The sequence below is a fragment of the Lycium barbarum genome, chromosome 10, assembly GCF_019175385.1.
Source record: "Lycium barbarum isolate Lr01 chromosome 10, ASM1917538v2, whole genome shotgun sequence".
In the NCBI taxonomy this organism is placed as follows: domain Eukaryota; kingdom Viridiplantae; phylum Streptophyta; class Magnoliopsida; order Solanales; family Solanaceae; genus Lycium; species Lycium barbarum.
Genome location: NC_083346.1, coordinates 114,355,627 through 114,377,464, shown reverse-complemented (window position 1 = coordinate 114,377,464; position 21,838 = coordinate 114,355,627). Strand labels below are relative to the sequence as shown.

The following is a 21,838-nucleotide window of genomic DNA, read 5'->3' as shown; positions in this document are numbered from 1 at the left end:
CTACTAGGCTGCCCCTTGCACCAGTTTTGGTGGCCTGGCTAGCTGCCCTCGTGGCCCGAGGGATAGGGAGATGTTCGAAACCGGCAGCTTCCCCGGTTACAGGTGGGGTATCCGAATATATGTCATCGAGGTTATCAGACCTCAGCGCGGTAGGAGAAGTTGGAGCAGCCCCAGCGGTCTCGGTAGAAGCAGGTGCCTCGGATGTTGCAGCTGGGTCACCACCGGGCAATGGGCTGGTATCCATTGGAGCCTCGGTATCAGGGGCCAACTCTGCCCTTTGTTCGGCTTCAACAGTCGAAGCTAGCCCGGATATTCTAGGCCTTTGCATGGGAGTCTCTTCAGATAAGCGTCACCTGAAATATCAATGAATTCAATTGACCTTAGAGGAGTTGGAAAAACAACTTCTTCCCCACCTGTGTGTAGATCCGGAGCGGAAGGTCCTTCCTCAGCAATAGGAAAGGGAGGAATGGTGGCTTTCTCCTCCGGAACAGAGCCGACGGAGGGGCCCTCACCGAACCTTCGAATAAGAAAGTCGGGCTCTGATTCATCCCTCAGAGTCCGAACAACTCTCCTTGCCCTTTTCTTTGGTTTCTGCCCTTTGTCCGAGGGCTTTCTCCGTCTCTTACCGGTAGCAGCAATGAGTGACCCTGCCGTATCAAATTCAGGAACCGGTGGAGCAGGCCCAGCTGTTGGTTCCGGTCTAGGCTCCACTGAGCCCTTGGGTAAACCTGAATACCGAAGGGGTTATAAAAAGGAAAGAAAAAAGGAGAGGATGTAATATCTACCAAATCAAGGAGAAGATTATCGTGATTTTGGGCAACCCATCGGCCACGCGACAGGTCCCTCCATGTCTGTTGTTCATGGGTATGTTGACCGATGATTGGTCCAACCCATTCGGTCATGTTCCGGACGGTCGGAGGTATCCATGCCTCGGCTGATAAGCAGAAAAAAGGGGAGAAATCACATGTATGCAAGGGAGAAAGTGTTTACAAAGCATGGAGGAAGAATAATTATAGAAGGGAGAACTGAGAAACTTACGTCTGTCGTTCCACCTCTCCGGAAACGGCATGTACTCGACCGGAATAATATCTGCGGTCCTTACCCGGACATATCATTCCAACCACCCTCGATCTCTATCCTTGTCGAGTTTGGAAAAGATCGGGTTTCAACCTCGCTTTGCGAGCTTTATCACGCCCCCTCGGAAGAGTCGCGGGGAATATAACCAGATGAAGTGCGCCATTGTGAACTCCCTTTTTACGTTATTGGCTAGTAACCGGAGGCAGGCCACTGTCCTCCAGATAATAGGCCCAATTTGGGCCAAAGTCACATTGTACGTCTGGCACATCTCCAAAATAACCAGGTCGATTGGAGGGTTGAGTTTGAGCGTAAATGGATAGGTGTAAACGTATAGAAAACCTTCTCTATGATCGGTAATAGACTCGTCGGGCCCAGGGGCGAACACTTGCACCGGACTGTTATCCCATCCGCAGTCGGCCCAGACCTGGTCAAGTTTATCCTCCGTAATAGACGAAGGATATCGCCTTACGTCGAAACCCCTATCCGCGACCGGGGATGGCTTCTCGACGTCAAATTCTGTGTTGTAGTTGCGTTTGGTTGGCACTATGTCCATGGCAGTCGGTTCGATGAAAGTTTTTCCCTTGGGTTGTGAGGCTGGCTCGGTTCCCTGAGAAGAAACCGAGTGAACGTCATGGGACATAGTTTCGGTATTGGCAGACATTTGGAAGATGTAAAAAAGAAGATTTGAGAATTTGAAGTGGGAAACGAAACAATTGGGGGAAATATAAAATAATGGAAAAAACAGTTGAAGAATGCAAAGTAACGAATGAAAAAAGGTGGCAAAGGTGCACTTTCGATCAAGATAGTAAATGAAGAAGTTGACAAGTTGGTTGCTGATGATCAAATGAGCAAGAAACTAAGTGGAGAAATGATCAGATGAGCAGAAAAATGAAGTGAAGTAGTGAGAATGGTGAAGGAATGAAAATGGAAAAGTGAAGTGGTTAAGGGCCTTATATAGGCATGGGAATTGTAGCGGTTACAGAGAACAACCAACCGGGCGTCGACACGTGTCCCACAATTAATGAGACGTGATATGAAGCGACGTGCGTTACGGCGGTTCCCGAGGTCAGCCATTCGGGGCGAGACACGTGGCCGATGTCAGAGGGACGTGACATAATTGTTCCCGCCAAAATTAAAAGATAAGAACGAGCTTGTGAGACCACCGGTTTTGTGACTTATCCAATTCCCGTTACTCCAATAAAACTACGGTCCGAAAAGTGTGGGGACTATCTGTATACGGTAAAAATCGGGTCATTGCAAGACCGGTGAGACCGGGGGCCGAAGGTAGGTCAAAACACTACTAAAAAACTGCCAAAAATCGACGCACTGCGTCGGTTTAAAAAATCTACGGACAACCGACTCCCTGCATCGGTTTTTTACATTTCTAATTTTTTTAATTATTTTAATTAGAAAACCGACGGACAACGTCGGTTTTTTTGGCAGAATTTTGAAAATATATATCCGCAAAAAAAAAACCGACATCCCACGTCGATTTTATTAAAAAAAAAAAATTAATATAAAACCGACGGACGACGTCGGTTTTATTTTTAAAAATATTTTAAATAATATGCAATTCAATTTGTTTTTAAAAAAAATAATAAACACCTTTTTTTAGGAAACCGACGGACAGGGTCGGTTTCCTTTTTTTTTTTTTTTAATTTTTGGGTCAAATATGGTCAAACGTGCGGGAAAAACCGACGGACAGGGTCGGTTTTGTCCGTCGATTTTTCCTTAAAAACTTTCCAGACGGGTTTTCTGTTATACCTCGGAAATTCTGTATGTGTTGATTTGTGGATAGGTTAATGTGAGCTTAAGGTGATTATGAAATCCCTACGAGGTTAAGCGAAGGATTAGATAGCTTGAGGTTCATACAATAAGAGTTTGAAGTTCTATGAATATGTGAAGTTTAGTTTATTGAAGGGAGCAAAACGTAAGCTCTGTTCGGAAAGGTTTCGTTATGATTGAGTTAATGTTTATGTGGTGATGTTTTAAAGGGCTGATATAGAGCCTATTGTATGGTTAATGAAGTATTATACAAGTGTTAAGAAGATTCCATAAGGATTGGAGATCGGACGAAACGACGGAAACCAAATTCTGGGAAGTGGAGTTATACGACCACTTATACGGGTCCGTATAACTTTATACGGTCCGTATAAGGTGTCCGTATAACTCCCAGCAGGGATTTAATTTGCTGGTTGGTGAACCACGAGCACTTATACGGTCCGTACAATATTATACGGACCGTATAAGTGTCCGTGGAAGTCCCGACGGGCTGATTTTCAATGTTTGTACAAATAGATGCCTTGGGTTCTTTTACTTCATTTTTCATATTCTACAAGTGTTGAGAGCTCAAAACCCTTCTCTAAGCATATTCCACTCAAGTCCAAGAGAACACAAAGATCAAAGACAAAACCAAGTGTTTATGTGTTAGAAAGCCTCTAAGGGTTAGAGGACCACAAGAAATTCCATTGGAGGAGAACTAGGGTTTGGTTCAAGTGAAGTATTTCCAATCGAGATTCATTCGCACACCATCTAAGGTAAGTTTTATGGTATTTCCATGTTGTTTAAGGTATTTGAAAGTTGAAACACTTGGATTGTAAAGAATATAGAAAATGGGTCTTGAATGTGGGAATAGTGTTATGTTTGAGTAATAGTTTGGATTGAGTAATGATTCTTGATATGCTATGATTATAATCATGTTATGTATGCCATTAAGAAACATGGGATAGTCGTTGCATATGAGTGGATATAATAGTGTGCTATGTCCATGAATATGGATAAATTGGAAGTGAATTGAGAAGTAAGGATAATGTATGTGAATAAAGAGTATTGTTATGATATTGTGAATGTGTTAGTGACGTTTGGGAGTTGGAGTATGATATGGAGGAAGTCGTATAAATAAAGGAGATGCTGTCCAATTCTCTCTAGCTTTAGTCATGTATGTTAAGCTATCGATCTCTAATGATAGTATAACTCTAATGAAGGTAGAAACGTGAGCATCGAAGGAGAACGTGCAAGTGATAAAATAGTTGAACGGAAAGGTATATAAGGCTAACCCTTCTTTCATAAGGCATGGTTCTTTGGCCAATAATCTAAATCTTCTATAAGTCTATGATGTCCTCCAAATGACTCTATCTTCAAAAGCTACTAAGCTTATGATTCTCGATATGTTACGATTGCACTAAGTTCCTCATATGACGAGTAATCCTATAAGGATAGATGTAATGAACGACGATGATAGTGATAATGATAATGACGACGATGAAAATGGTAATGACGTTAAAGATGCTTATGAGCTATTATGTATATGTATCTATGTAAGACTATTATGGAACCCCGAGCTTATAAGGCCGGGTAGAATATGTATATATTTATGTAATGCGTGCGCACCTCTACAGTTGGGTACGGATAACCCTGAAGCCTTGGTAGGGCCAGGTATGTGAACCCTGAAGCCTTGGTTGGCCAGGTATGTATAATAACCGAGCCTAGCCATGGTCAGGTACGTAAAACACCTAACCCTTGTGGTCGGGCACGCTATGTCAATGATATGTATATGATATAGATATAAGTATGAATACGAATATGATATGAATGCGAATAAGAATATGTATATGAATACGATTATAGATACGAAATGTAAATGAGTACGGATACAGATATGGATGTATGTATACAGTCACGCATTAGAAATGGAAATTCCCTATGGAAGGCAAGTAAGTGCTTATGATGATGATTCTACTATCTCCTATCTTTTGCTATTTCTCATGTTGCTTATTATGCTTCTATATTGATTTTGATCATGCTTTACATACTCAGTACATTCTTCGTACTGACGTCCTTTTGTTTGTGGACGCTGCGTCATGCCCGCAGGTGGCCAGGGAGACAGACTTGACTCATAGCTACATTGCTCAGGGACTACATAGCGGAGCTCCATTTCTTTCGGAGCTAAAGCTTTTGATACTTATTCTTTTGTGTATATATTTATGGGCATAGCGGGGTCTTGTCCCGCCTATATGATATGATACACTCTCCTTAGAGGCTCGTAGACATGTGTATATGGTTAGATGTGTTTGGCCTTGTCGGCCTATATTTTGGACGTCATTTTGTTAGCCTCGTCAGCTTATGTACATTGATATGGGCATAGTTGCTAATGTTGATATAAAGGTATCGTTGTCCAATGGGATTAGTATGATTGATGAATAGAAATGTATGATTTTATATAAGGCTCACCTAGATGTAAATGTAAAGGTATGATAAGAGGCGCCCGAGTGGGCTAGTATCGGGTGCCCGTCGCGGCCCTCCGGTTGGGTCGTGACATTTTCATACCCATTTCTTCTCCTCTTCCCAATTAAACTCCCATTCCCCTCAAACCCTAGCTACCCGCCGCCCCCCTCCCCGCCGCCCATCCCCGCCGCCCATTTCCCCGTCGCCCAGCGCCGCCGCCTGCACAGCCCGTCCTCACCAACCCCAGACCCGTTTTGAAGTTAATTAATTGAGATTAGTTTCTCTTAAATTAGATTATTTTAATTTTAGTTTTATTTGTATATTTTAGGCCTAATGCCAATCTATTTAGCTTTGTTAAACATCATTTGCAATGTTATTAATGTTGAATTTGTGAAAAAAATGTAAACTTTATTTGACTAGTTTAGTTGTCATTTTTTTTTTTTGGCTTGAGATTGTGCTATATTTCATGTTCTTTGTCAATGTATTTGTGTTAGCTTAGTTATCATTCTTTGTAATATTATTGATGTTGAATATGTGCAAAAATGTATACTTTAATTATTTGACTAGTTTTTTTTTTTTTTGTTGGATTGTGCTTTTTGTTAGAATTGCATAAGTTATTAGAATTGTTATTGATCATTCCAAATTAGAATTGGTTGAGATTGTTCTTTTCAAAGTTAAAATTGTTAAGTTATAGTATTCTATAACCTCAATACTAAAATGTAGATTTTATTTCTCTAGATTTACTTTTCAATTTTTAGAATTGGTTGGAATTGTGCTTTTCAAAGTTAGAATTATTAAGTTATGTTAGAATTATTAAGTTATAATATTTCTATAACCTCAAAACTAAAATGTAGACTTTATTTGACTAGATTTACTTAAATTAAAGTTAGAATCCATAAGTTAATAAAGTTAGAATTGTTATTGAGAATTCAAAGTTAGAATTGGTTGGGATTGTGCTTTTCAAAATTATATTAAAGTTAGAATTTATAAATTATTAAAGTTAGAATTGTTATTGAGAATTCAAAGTTAGAAGTGGTTGGGATTGTGTTTTCTTAAGTTATATTTTAATTTAGAATTCTTAAGTCATAATATATTTCTATAACCTCAATAATTTGTGGGTATATTTTTGTAGATGGATCGTATGTGGATGTATAATATGAATAATAGTAATCGTGTGGGTGTACATGATGAATTTGTTGAAGGTGTTGATGGGTTTATCACACATGCAATGACACTTCACCCTTTTCAAAATGAAGGGGTAATTAGGTGTCCTTGTTCTCATTGCCGGTGTATGAAGTATTTGAAACCGGAAGCAGTTAGGGTTCATTTATATAGTCGTGGGTTTAAGCAGAAATATTATGTTTGGACTGATCATGGAGAGACTGATGGGGTCAATGGTATATTTTACAATATGGTTGTCGGTGAAAGTAGTGTGTCGCAGGAATATAGTCATGTCCAATATGATAGAGTTAATGATATGGTTAATGGTGCTTTTGGCGTACAGTCTGGGTTTGAACCTGAGCAAAATTTTGAGGAACCTCCTAATGAAGAAGCAATGCGCTTCTATCAAGAATTAGAAGAGGCTAGTCGTCCACTTTGGGTAGGGAGTCAGCATTCTAAGTTGTCTGTTGCAGTTAGAATGATTAACATCAAATCAGATTGGATTGTTGTTGAAGCGGCTATGGACTCAATGATTAAGCTTGTAGGGGAACTAGTTAGTCCGGAATTCGACATGCCTAAGAGTTACTATGAAGCAAAAAGTTTGGTTTCCAAATTAGGATTGTCGTATGATAGAATTCATTGTTGTCCAAACGGTTGTATGTTGTTCTATAAGCAAGATGCTGATTTAAATGAATGTAAAATATGTGGACATGCGCGTTATAAGCGGACACCTAGTGGGAAGACGGTTCCAATTAAGGCGATGCATTATTTACCTATTATACCTAGGTTAAAGAGGTTGTTTTCATCGCCGAGTTCTGCTCCTCACATGAGATGGCACGGCGAAAATAGAAGGCCACCTGGTGTTATGTGTCATCCATCGGATGGAGAAGCGTGGAAACATTTTGATAGAACTTATCCTGATTTTGCTAGTGAACCAAGAAACGTTCGTTTGGGTTTATGTGCGGATGGTTTCACATCATACTCTGTTTCGGCTGCACCCTATTCTTGTTGGCCTGTATTTCTTACTCCATATAATCTACCGCCTGAGATGTGTATGACAAGTCCCTATATATTCCTAAATTGTGTTATCCCTAGTCCTCGTAATCCAAAAGTTTTGATTGATGTCTATCTACAACCCTTGATTGATGAGTTAAAACAATTGTGGTGTAAAGGTGTAGTGACATATAATATATCAACTAAGAGCAATTTCAATATGCGTGCTTCTTTGATGTGGACTATTAACGATTTTCCTGCGTATGGGATGTTGTCTGGTTGGATGACTGCTGGAAAGGTTGCTTGTCCTCATTGCATGGAAACTAGTAAAGCTTTCACTTTAAAACATGGCCGCAAAAATTCATGGTTTGATTGTCATCGTCAATTCTTGCCTATAGATCACCAATTCAGGAAAATGAAACAAGCATTTAGAAAAAATAAAACTGAAAATGATCCCCACCTCGAACATTGTCCGGAGAAGAAATTTGGGAGAGGGTTTGTCACTTGCCTAAGGTCACAGAAGTTGCCCCTTATAGACTACCTGGTTATGGTGTCGAACATAATTGGACTAAACAGAGCATATTCTGGGAGTTGCCGTATTGGAAGGATAATCTTCTACGGCATAATCTTGATGTGATGCATATTGAAAAAAATTACTTGGATAATTTGTTCAACACTGTTATGGATGTTAAAGGCAAGACAAAAGATAACCCAAAAGCTAGATTGGACCTAACGGAATATTGTAGGCGCCCTGAATTGAACTTGCAAGAGTTAGAGAATAATAAAGTGTTCAAGCCCAAGGCTAGTTTTTCATTCACTTTGGAGGAGAAACGACATATTTGTCAATGGGTTAAGAATTTGCGGATGCTAGAGGGGTATGCGTCTAATTTTGACAAGCGTGCTGATATGAATGAAGGAAAATTGGTTGGTATGAAAAGTCATGATTTCCATGTTTTCATGGAAACTTTGATTCCTATTGCATTTAGCCGCCTACCAGAAAGAATATGGAAACCAATCACAGAGATAAGTTTGTTCTTTAAGGATTTATGTTCTAACACTTTGACGGTAGAAAACCTTCAAAGAATGGAACAGAATATACCAGTCATTACAACTAAGCTTGAGAAGATCTTTCCATGTGGATTTTTTGATGTGATGGAACATCTTCCCATTCATCTTGTACAAGAGGCGCGCCTTGGAGGCCCGATTCAAACTAGGTGGATGTATCCTTTCGAGAGGTAAGTAACCAAACTTACTACCTCTTTCTTTAACAGTATTTTGTTAACTAATTACTGTTCCTATTGATATTAAACATGTGTGCAGGACCATTGGAAAATGCAAAAAATTGGCTAAGCAGAGATCTAAGATTGAAGGATCTATTTGTGAAGCGTATCTTGCAAAGGAAACATCGCATTTCTGTTCATATTATTTTGGAGAGCAAGTGTCGTGTATGAGAAATAGGCCCAACCGTAATAATGAGGGTGGGTTTGATCCTAACTACCCACCAATGTCCATCTTTAATCAACCAGGACGAGGTTCTAAAACGCCTCCAAAACGAACCCTGAGTAGTATGGAGAGGCAATCAGCTGTGACACATGTTTTCTTCAATTGCCCTGAAATTCAAGTATATATCCGGTGAGTGTCGAATTATGTTACTGAATTAAATGGGTAACTGATAAGGGTGAAACTAATGAAAATCTTGCATATGTCGAGCAGTTACTTCGTAGAACTTGAGGGTGATGAAGCCATATATTCTAAGTTTTCCCATTGGCTGTACGATTTTGTAAGCGTGGAAATTCATTGCATAATTTCAATTAAATGTAGGCTACATAGAAGTTATTGAATTTTAATTTTCCTCCTTATTATATAGGTTTATCATACAGGAGAACATTCCCAATTTGTGAAAGATATAGCTCTTGGACCAGGCAATGAAGTTAGGACAATGAAAAAGTACATTGTTAATGGCTACAAGTTTCAAACCGAAGAAGTTTCTCAATATAAGAAGACGAATAATAGTGGAGTGTGCATTAAAGGCGATGCTGATGGTAGCGGTGTAACTGTTCAGGTTACCCTAAGAAGAAGATAACATTATTTCGGTGCAAGTGGTTTGATCCAAGCCAAAGAGGTACAAAGGTGAATCGTCAACATAACGTAATTGAAGTCAAACACACAAGACAATACAATCGCTATGATCCCTTTATAATTGCACAAAATGCTAAGCAAGTGTATTATGCTCCATATCCTTTGTGTAGGGATAAGGCTGATTGGTGGGTGGTTATAAAGACTAAGCCAGTTGGGAGGATTGAGGTCGATAATACATTATATGTGGTGTATCAAAATGATGTACCAGTTCATCAAACGGTTGACACAGAGTTAGAAAATAGTTTGGAACATCCTCAACACATATTAGAAGAAGTTGATGAAGATGATGTAACTATCATAGAAAATGTTGAGGAAGAATCGACCGATGGACCTGAAACAAGCGATGAGGAAGAATCATCTGATGAAAATGAAACAAGCGAGGATGAGTGGGAGGATAACTAGTTGCATGTTAGTTTATTCTATACTTTATAATAACACAATTCTATACTTGTTAAATTTTTACATACGATCAATATATCATTATTGAGTTATTAATTTTATGTATGCAGATGTCATCAGGTGGTAGTGATCAAGGTAGAGGTATAGGTAGAAGTAGAGTTGGAGGTACTAGTAAGAGAAAAGATAAGAGACCTATAGATCCTACAGCTACTAGTAGTCAGTCCATTCCGTCCGCTCCACATATGCAGTCTACTCCGCCTCCTTTTTTTATGCCTGACTCTTCTATACAGGCCCAGTCTGGTCAGTGGGTCTTTCAGCCGGCACCACCTCAGCCGGCATCATTTACCTATCCTACTTCTATACCTATACCTATGTATTGCCCACCACATGGCAGATCTCCTAGCACATCGTCCACTTTGTCTCCTTCTCCTTCTCCTTCTCCAAATGGTACACCTCCAAGTGTATCTAATTTGCGCCTTAGAGATAGCAGCTCTGAGCCTGAGTCACTGCCATCCAACCAGTCTCAGACCCATCTTCGTCCTCCTGCACTTGCACCAGCTCCTATACAGGCACCGATATATCATGGTTTACATCTGGGAGATAGAGATGCGATGGGTCAAATTTTCATCGTGCCTGAGGGAGCTGGGTAATATTGTCTTTTATTAAGTTTTCCTAAAGTTTTTTTTCATCTTAATCTAATATGCATTAAATTCTTTAACTGCAGGTTCTATCCAGATCACGACACTACAAAAGTCTTGCTGGATGTTATTCGGAGGCTTTATGGCGATCATTTTTATACTTCATGGGGTGAAATGCCATATGATACTCGACAAGCTATGTTTAGAGAGTTTAACGTATGCATCTTACTATACGTTTCATAACTTGAATTTACTTTTATATAAATCATCTATCATTAGCTATTTGATTTGCAGATGTATTGTACATGGGATCCAATGGACAATGATAGGGTTGCTGCAAACTTTGAGAGGAAGGGGAGTGCAAGGTTGTCTGATTGGTTTTCGAGGGCTAGAAGGTATATAAAGATGCCCCAATGGCTAAAAGCTGAACACTGGGAGAAACTTAAGGCATATTGGCGAACTCCTGAGTTTATCGCCAAGTCTGAGCAGACAAAGGCTGCCCGTGCATCCCAGAAAGGTGGCTCTTTGCACACTGCGGGTGCAAGAAGTCAGGGGCACGTTGCTAGGACAATGGTAAATAATTTTATACTTTTAAATTTACCTACAATCAATATATCATTATTGAGTTATTAATTTTATGTTTAAATTATTATTTTTTGCAGAAAAAAGCTACAGGACAGATGCCAACTCAGGATCAGCTATTCCTAAAGACCCACACAAAAAAAAAAGAAGCAGGAGTCGGATCCGACCGTATGGGTTGAGGACAGGGCTCGTAATTCCTATATAAGTGATAATTTTATTATTTAAGTAATTATATATAAGTTTAATTATGATATATTCGTTATATACTAAGTTTCATTTTTTAAGATACAGACACAATTTAGGGATGATGTGGACCAGTACAGCCAAACTCAGCCTGAGCATCCGAGCCGTCCTCCACCGGAATTAGAGATAGATTTTTGGTGTAGAGCAGTTGGGGGAGTACAAAAGGGTAGAGCGTACGGTCTAGGCCCAAGGAACAACTTAAGTCGCCTTCGGTCAGGATTGCGAGGTGAAGGGTCTTCTCGACAAGCCGAGGGAGTTGATGGTGTTCAGGTCGCAGCTATGGCGCAGCAAATTGCTGAACTTAATAGGAAATTAGCTGAGACTGAGGCAAAAAGAGTTGAGGAAAGTAACACCATGAAAGCGAGCTTTGAATCGCTCATGGCACAAGTTAAAAGCCACATTGCATGTGGACAATTTGGTATGCCCCCTTCTCCCGCCCCCTCCGACCCAGAAGATGATGATGACGATGATTACGTAGCTCGGCACCGGATGATCAGTTGTAGTAGTTTGGATTTAATAATGGACTTATGTTAAAACTAGTTAATGGTACTTTTGGTTGGACATTTAAATATTTCTGAACTTTGAAGGTCTATTTAGATCGTATTTGATGTGTTTAGATAGTGTTTGATGTGTTTTATTATTACTTAGGGTGATTTTATGTGTTGTAGCTCTTTTAGAATTGATTTGGAGCATTTTAATGCTAGTTTTGAGCAGCTTTTGGTACTGGTTTCTGTGCAGGTGTGGCTGCAGAAAATGCATGAATTGCATGCAGGAAATTTTCCGGAAAACCGACGCTAAACCGACTCAGTCCGTCGGTTTTCTGGAAATTAATTCTTAAATTTTATGAAAAAACCGACGCACTGTGTCGGTTTTTTATTTAAAATTAAAAAATTTAAATAAAAAATGCGTCGGTTTTTTCATAAAATATATATTGTTTTTATATAAGATCAAAAATCAGAAATTAAAAAACCGACTCAGTCCGTCGGGTTTTTTTTTTTTTTTTTTTTAAATTATTGGATAAAACCCGACGGACCACGTAACTGACGCAATCTGTCGGAAAAAATCGACGTGGTCCGTCGGTTTCCAAAAAGCGAGGCTATGTAAACCGACGGATCGTAAAGGGTCGGTTTCATTAAAAAACCCGACGCAGTCCGTCGGTTTTTCCCCTTTTTTTAGTAGTGAAATGAGCATGAATATGTTCGGTGTTTTGTTCAGACCGTGGATTGCACCAAATGTGGCTGACCCGAGAAAAGAGAAGTAAATCCGTTAGTCCGATTTCTCCAAGTCAAGCTCTCGTGGCGGTTAGTCCGGTTTCTCCATGTCCGAACTGAACGTAGCCGTTGGTCCGGTTAACCAGTTGCGGAGCTGCCACGCTTCAAGACCGTTCTGTCATTTTGTACTGACAATCGTACGAGTGTCAGACGTACGGTCTTGCCTTATCCTTTTAGGGTTTCTTTATTTTAAAAGACTTTGCATTGTATTCAAAGCCCATGAGGCAAACCTATAAATAGATGATATTTCCCTACTTTTAGAGGTTGGCTTTTGAGATCTAGAACATTGTAATAGAAAAAATATATTGAAGCTCTCTCTCTCTCACTCTCTCATTTTAGTCCGGATTTGAAGTATACTTTGGCTTGTTCATCCACTCAATATAATATATTGCCATATATATACTTAGCTCAATCACCAATATCAATATATTTATCCTAGACGGAAACTTACATATCTATATATATTATTACTAATAAGTCCATATCAACCGAATAGTAGATTAAAAAATCATCCACATGTCCTATACCTTCACTTCCAATTCAATTGTTACCGAAATTCGAGGTAAACAAAAAGTTTATAGGATTTTGCTCTCAAGTTCTGATTGTGAAAATATTTAGTAGTAATGAAAAATGGGAAATGTTGTGCCACGAATAGCAATTAGATGATATGCTTAAAAAGGCTTGAAAACTCGATCAATCAGTTTTATGACATGGTCAAACTCAATAGTAGTGGAAAGTGCACAGATACTCGATTTTGGTGTCATTATTTAATTATGTTCCAAGTTCATAAATTTTGTACGTTTATCCATTTTAAAATAAAATTCAAGTATCAGCGAGTAAAATTTCACATGATTGAGTTTTAACTGTTTCAATCCAAACAATTGTGGGAATAAATATCATTCTGTCATGCAATTAGAGTAAGCTTTTCCTATTTTTCATTGAACCAAAAGTGGGTGGTCCAAAAATCATGAGATGCCAAAGATAGCCACTTATTCTTCGAAATGTTCATTAAAAAGAGACAAATCCCTTGACTTAAGGGCCCTTAAATTCCATGTAATAGCAAAACCAAGCTGTAAGCATCCAAGAGAAAACTATTTTGTTGTCATCACATGGCACGATCTCAATCTTTTGACGTGATTTGTCATTCCCTAAAATCTAGATGCTTAATTATATTCCTTAACAAAAAGCAAGATCATATAACCAAATGAAATATTACAATATCACATCAATCAAATTCTGAATTCATGAGTTCCAATCTGATAAAAGGACTTTCTTATATCCCCCAAAGTTCGTTCCTTAAATTTAAGGAGAAGATATAAACAAGAATATGAAAGAAGAAAAAGGGAACTGAAGAATCGTTTTTTCATTTTTTAAGTTGAACGTTAAATTCGCGTCGCCTGCTAGCTGAAAACAAAAATAGAATCATTGATCATGAACCCTATGACGATTTTACAATCTAACTAATCAACCACCCCCTTTTTAGTTCATAATGAATGAACCTCATTTTACAGTCAAGATTTTTATTATGAGGATCCAAAATATAAAAAAATAAACACATAAAAAAATCAGGAGAAATCAACACCTACATATACTTATATAGGAGTATATTTTTGACCTTACATAAATTACAAATTTTCGATGAAGATGAATCCCCATCCCCCTAGCTCCACTAGCCTCGCCCAAGTTATTTCATTTAAATTGGTAGCAATCCAATATTTGAAGATTGAGATCCTACTAAACTCATTCACAACTTATTATGCATCCCCTTTCCACCATTCTGCAATGTTTTGTGCTAAATCCACATGTTGTGGAGGTTTTATTGTCAATTGACTAATCTCACAAGTGCACGCGTTAATGCGCTAAATGCCTAAATTTAAACTTGTTTGAGACAAAGACGTAGTAATAACAGTTATTTCCAACTCCCATTGTCAACCAGTATTTGGTACGTAGACTAAGAGCCTGTTTGGATGGGCTTATGCCTATAAGCTGCAAACAACTTATAAGCTAAAAAAAATAAGTTGGATAGTCTTAACTTATTTTTTTTGGCTTATAAGCTATTTTCAGCTTATAAACTGCTTTAGATAAGCTAAGTCAAATGGGCCCAATTATTTTTTTAAGCTTATTTTAAGCACAAAATGACTTTAAGCTGGCCAGCCAAACACTTTAAAAAGTTGAAAACAGCTTATAAGCAACTTATAAGCCAATCCAAACGGGCTCTAAGATTGCTGCCTCAGTTTCTCAATATAGGGGGAGGTAATCCACAAATGAGTGGGATTCAAAGCCCTTAATAATGGATGCAAACTCAAGCTACTGCAACATGACACTATCAACAATATCTCAAGAGTTGGGACAATTTTGCAACCTTAAAATTTCAAGAAAACCTAGAAGATCAAACGTAAGACACCAAAAATAGCTCAATGCTAGCACATGTTTTACTACCGTAGTGTTATGCAATTGATAGTTGTGTATACAGGACAACAGTTGCACCTCTCCGTTCTCTTCCATATCAAGAAAGAAATCATCTGAAGCGCCAATGCAGTAAACATCCAACATCGACTTTTGAGTTTGAGGAGAAATATAACCAAATGCTTAATGACGTCCCACCTTGAACTTCTTTTTTCTCAATTTTGGTCATGTGTCTTTTAGTAGCCTCAAATGTGCCCCAGAAGAACCAATACCTGAAGATTCATCTCCACTATATTGATTGTTTATAATTAAACAAAATATCCATATCTCATGGTCCACATCCAACTATATACATCACACCTACCATGTCATCAATGTTTAGAAAATGAACAAACCTGAGTGTGCATTAGGCCAAATGGAGACCACATACAATTTGAGCTAAGCAGGGAGCAGCTAGCAGGTCCTCACAATATGGAAACTCAGTTGCAAAAACTTTCCAGTCAAGTCTGATTAGGAAGTCCCACATTACCTGTCATCAAAAACTATTATACAACCACCATGCTCAATGGAATCACTTTAAAAATTCTGGTATCAATCAGATACTCTTCACTTAAAACAAGAACCATTTCTTCTTCTTAGCAGACAAGGAATGCACCAAAATATAGTCACTGTCCCACCAGACTATTAGGTCCCACCTAATAAAAATGCTGCAAGTGCTCTCTCAACTAACTTCTTTCTTTTCCTAATCTTTTTAATGATAATCAGTAATCACCACTACTAACATTCTTAATCAAGAAGATTTGGCCCTAACACCTGTCTTCTTCTCAGAAGTTCTCCTCATTAAATACATTTCACTCTTAAAAAAGCATTCATTTCACCATTTCTTTTTATCTGCAGGTGTATTATTAGATTATCACACCGACAATTTACAATCCCACTCAACCTAGATGACCCCATATGCTATATAGGTCAAATTTATCAATTAAAAGAACTTGCTAAGTTTTTTCTTAACCTATAACTTTTAACAAGCCAACTAGTGGTCCAAAAAATTCATTAAGCTGTTGTCAAATAGCCACATATTCTTCCGGATGTTTCATTCAGAAGAGACAGATCCATTTGATGCCAAATGCAAAGCTGTAAAGTCCAAAACACACTCAGTTCTTGTCATCACATGGCACAGTCCAAACTGTTAACAAACCTAAGCAAAGAGATAAACTCATTGGTTCACTATACAAGCAATTACACGCCAGGATTAAGACAAGAAAATAAATTAATGACCATACAATCTACCAGATAAGCTATCACAATAATACAGGATTTAGGCCATCAGCTATTGCTAATGGTTACTGTAAACTGGAAGGGCACACTATATTAATAGACAGGTATGCACATACCCAAATATAGAAGTACTCTTAGCAAGCTGCAAAACACAATGTCTAGGCAGGCTACCCGCCCTGCGACACTAGGCCACACCCAACTACATAAGCCAGCGACCCTCGGCTGACACCCAACGACAATGTTAACGGCAAAGCCAATTCATAGTGACAAAGGCCAACACTATCATAAGCTGAAGAATAGTATGGTAAAGATCCACTTGTCGGTCTGAGTTTATAACTAATCAAAGGGTCAGTAGCTCATGGTCCACATTCAACCATAGAGGAGACCTATCATTTCCACCTTAAGGAAATGAATAAATGAGAACGTGCACTATTAACCCATATTATAAAATTATACATGGGACAACTTGAGACCATAGAGTTGAGCTCAGCAGCACCAGGTCTCCATATGGGAAATAAGTAGCAATTTTGCAAAGTTTTCATAGTCAAGTCTGATTAGGACGTCCCAGATACCCTGTCATTACAAATTAGTATAAAACTCAGTTTTCCCCACCATCCCTAATGGGATCACTTTAAAATTCATCAAATACTCTTCACTTAAAACAAAAAATATTCTTCTCCTTAGCAGGCAAGGAAGTTGCACCAAACAATAACCACTGCCCTACCAGCCTACTGTTGGTCCCATCCTAATGAAATTTCTCAACTTGCAACTTGCCTCTAATAGTATAATCAAGTACACTCTTTGCTTAAACCAAGAAATATTTCTTCTCCTTAGCAGGCAGGGTTAGAGCACTAAACAACTATTATAGGTCACATCCTACTAAAATGCTCCTAGGGCTCTCTCAACTTGCCTCTTTTCTCTTTTTCAAAGTATTCTAATTGATAATCATCCACTTATAATTCATATCAAGGAGGATTGAGCTACAATCTATCCTCTGTCCTGAAGAAGTTTCCTCATCGAATACAAGTCTACAAAGTCTTAGCCAAGAAGGTTGGAGCTACACTAGCATGCATTTCACCACTGGAAGGCCCTTTTCATCAGCAGATGCATTATTAGGTTCATCCATCAAAAAGTTATTAGGTTCCCACTTTTCACAAGATTACCCCCCTTAAGGCCATAGGCTCTTTTTTTTGTGTGTGTGTCATAACTGATAAGGCAAGGTATAGGCCATAGGCTTATCTTATCAATTAAAATCACTTCCTTAACTTATCGTTAACCTGTAACTTCCAATAAGCAAATTCACATATCCATCAGCCAGTTATTTATGTTGACCATCAGTAGTTATGCAATAGTTTAACATGGCCTGCTATATTGACTTCGCTTCACCTTCCCATGCTGCAACCAGTGTTTACAAGAGTATATCACCCATGAGTCAACTCCACTTTAAGAGCTTCCCTCTCGAACCAAAACACAAGAGAACATCAAAGTTCAACATTTATCACATTGAGCATATGTACATGTCCATCCTCCCACAAAACAACTAATAATAGTAGCTTTCATACATAGAAATGACATCAAAATGCAGAGAACAAATAGAATTCTGCTATAACCAACAATTTGCTATTCATAAGCTTTGGTGACCAATTTGATTACATGATCAAAAGCAAGTCTTTAACTAACAAGCCATCACTGGAAAGCCCTTTTTATCAGCAGATGCATTATTAAGTTCACCCATCAAAAAGTTATTAGGTTCCCACTTTTACCAAGATTACCCCTTTAGGCCATAAGCTCTTTTTTTTGTGTGTGATAAGGCAAGGTATAGACCATAGGCTTATCTTATCAATTAACATCACTTCCTTAGCTTATTGTTAACCTGTAACTTCCAATAAGCAAATTAACATATCCATCAGTCGGTTATTTATGTTACCATCTGTAGTATGCAATAGTTTAACATGGCCAATTATTTTGACTCAACTTCAACTCGTGTTTACAAAGGTTTATACCCCATGAATCAATGCCACTTTAAAAACTTCCCTCTCAAACCGAAACACACAGGATATCACCGTTCAACAATTACCATATTATGCGTACGTACATGTCCATCCTCCGCATAGAACAACTAACAATCGTAGCTTTCATACTTCAACTAATGACATCAAATTGTAGAGAACAAATAGAATTCTGCAATAAGGAAACAATCTGCTATTTATAAGCTTCGATGACCAATTTGATTACATGATCAAAAGCAAGTCTTTAACTAACAAAGCAAGACTAAAAACAGGGTCCCTGTTTTGGGACATACCTGAATTTCCAACAAAAAAAAAAAAAAAAAAAAGAAGCCCAGATACAACAAACTGAGAATTCATGTACGCTTCATAAGTTTCAATAGACACTAAATCTTAATAGGGAAAAGATAAAAGAACGAAATGAAGAATTAGACTGCAAGCACTTGTGAAGGAAACAAATTCTTCAACTCAAGAGCCAATTCTTACACAAATATTCCAATGTCATCATCCCTTGCTATAGCATCTTCAACTCAATTGCATAAATATAACCTTAATAAACATCAAAAATTAAATCTTTTTTGCATTCCATTGAAGATCCATAGCATTCACTTCCATCTATTTACAACGACGATAATAAACAACTTCTTCTCCTTACCATCTTCTAACTCCATTATTACCTTCAAATCCCCATCCTCTACGCCTTCTTGCTGTCGCAAGAAACACAGACGACATCGAATTACTACTACTTCTACTCCCATTATTTATTATCCTTGAATCCGAACTAGTAGTACTCGACCCTGACGAACCACCACCAACAACACCACCCCCAAAACAAGAAAACAAGTTCCCAAAAAACCTCCTAATCGCACCATTTTGTCGCGTTACATCACCTCTAGAACCCCATAAAATCCTCCTTTGAACCCCATTAACCCCATTACCATTACCATTACCAAAACCACCATCCATTTCAGTAAACACAACGGGTAACGCTCTTTCGCCACTACCTCTTCTACCTAACCTACCCACAGCAAATCCACCACCCGGTAATCTCCATATCGTTAATCCAACCGCTTCTTCTTCCTCATCATTATTCGCGCTATCTACATTCGGGCTTTCACTGGGCAATTCGTGCCTACAAACAGGACACGAATTACGCAACGCAAGCCACGGGGTTATACAATCCGAATGATAAATATGCTTACAAGGCATTTCGCGTGCTTCATTACCTAAACAAAACTCTTCTCTACAAACTGCACAACAAGTATCACTTACAATATGTGAATTAACAATCTCAATTGTAGGTAAATTCTCAATAGCACTTTTCGAAGCTGGTGGATTAACATTATTATTATTATTTTCCAATCTTGAACCAATCATCATACCATTAGCTTCAATTTGTGATAACTGTTCCAACAACCTATCAAAACCCGACCCGAGTAGAAAATCCGACATACTACTCGGTAAAGGCCTCAAACCCGACCCGGCTCCATCATCATAATACAGCTCGAAGCCCGACCCGGATCCGGCTTCTGACCCGGTTCCTCCGACGCCGCCGCCACGTAGGACGATGACTGGATTAAACGGTGTTGACCTGTCACCACCGCCACCATTATTACCGTTAGTGGTTCTGCGGGTTCTGGGTTGACCCGGACTTGACCCGGAAACACGACCCGACCCGATTTCTTCGATGAAGCCGGAATTGCAATCGGGGCAGGTGATTGAATCTTGGTTTACAAATCTGTAAGATCTATTGCATCTATAACACCAGTATGTTGAAGACATTTGAAATTTTTAATTTTTTTTTTTGGTTTCCCAGATCTGAAAATTGAAACAGATTAAACCCAAAAAATTGGAAGTTTAGAACAAAACCCACAAAAAAACAAAATATAGGATTTGCGAGAATAATTTTTTAGAGAGAGAAAGTGGGGAAATGAAGAGAGAGAGAGAGACAGATGGGGTTTGAAAGAAATGTGGGATTGGGGATAATTATAACGAGGAGGGATATAGAGGGAATTAATTTAGGGGTGGAGGGTAAAATTGGGAAAAAATAAAATATTGTGTAAGTGATGATTAGGAGTATGGCGTGTCATTGAAGCTGGGGTTTAATTGACACGTGTCGGTACAGAAATGGGGAGTGTGAATTTAATCAAAGTGAGGTCGTCACTAAGAGGGAGTGTTAACCTATTCACGCCTAACCCATATTTACGGAGTGTTACAAACTATCTTTGACATGCTCGTGAAAGAGGGAGATTTGGTCTTAGAGCAGCAACGAAAAACATACCCAATATAATCCGAGCAGGTGGAGTATGGGAAGGATCGAGTGTACGGAGACCTTACTCTTACCTTACGATAGATATCGAGGTTGTTTCCGATAGACACTCGACTCAAGGGGAGAAAAATATAACAGTAATAGCCGCAAGATAATAAGAAATGGGGTGAAAGAAACAATCACATAGTATTATAGGAAATGAAAGAAACAAACTGATAGTACTAGAGAATGAAAGAAATAATTAGATAATAATATGATATTTAGGTAAAGTTGATTTTTCTTTTTGTTATAAGATTGTTTAGTGACTTGATAGATACTTAGACAAAGTTAAGACCTTTTTTAATTACAAAATTGCTTACTGATTTTATGTGATACTTGAATAAAATTGAGTGGTGTACAAAAATAATTTAATAGAGTAACTTTTATAATCATTGGCGTTTGGACAATATTTAAAACTATTTTTTGAGAGTTTGTGCAAGATCTAAATGTATCATTTTCTGAGAGTTTGTGCAAGACTATTAGATGAGTATTTTACACTGTTTAATTATTATATTGTCCAATCGTAACTTAAACTAATATGAATTTTGTTGAAACGATTCTCTGCCTCGCTATCCATGACTATATGATGTAAGGCATAAATGTTTTCACTTCAGAAAAGCTAACTCTGTATTATTATTTTTTTAGAAGTGTAGCGCATTAAACATTTTTCCTTTTATCTAAAAAATAAAGTAGTACGAATTTATGGATTTAAGTGAGAATAGAAATAGAAGATCTTTTTTAGAATTATCCTATTCTAGAGTAGTCAATTTTAGATGACGCTTTCATTTTTTTTTCCCATGACTTTATTTTATGTCACTAGATTGGAACACTACAAGATATGAACGATTTTAATGTTTTTAATTAACCACAAGAATTCAACTAGATTAAACTTTTTTATGATATCGATTGAGTTTTACAGAATTAGTAAAAATACAATGTATTTTAAAAAGTTCTGAATATATATAGAATTTGAGTTGAAAATAATGAGTGCGACTGTTATTTATATACATCTAACAACCTTTACTCCATCGTTATCTTAATGAGGAAGTTTTGAATTTTTGGATGATGTACGAAAAAGTTTGAAAGCAACTTTTTGCAATTAGGGTAGTTTGG

The 21,838-nt window shown here is 38.1% G+C and overlaps 1 protein-coding gene across 1 annotated transcript; it reads right to left on the bottom strand.

Annotated features, from left to right (window-relative positions):
* Window positions 1-18,590: 18,590 nt before the first annotated feature.
* On the bottom strand, window positions 18,591-20,375 carry LOC132614035 (E3 ubiquitin-protein ligase RDUF1-like). The gene has a single exon (XM_060328380.1). It carries the CDS (start codon window positions 20,197-20,199, stop codon window positions 19,069-19,071), a length of 1,131 nt encoding a protein of 376 aa, XP_060184363.1. The 5' UTR covers window positions 20,200-20,375; the 3' UTR covers window positions 18,591-19,068.
* Between the last annotated feature and the right edge of the window lie 1,463 nt (window positions 20,376-21,838).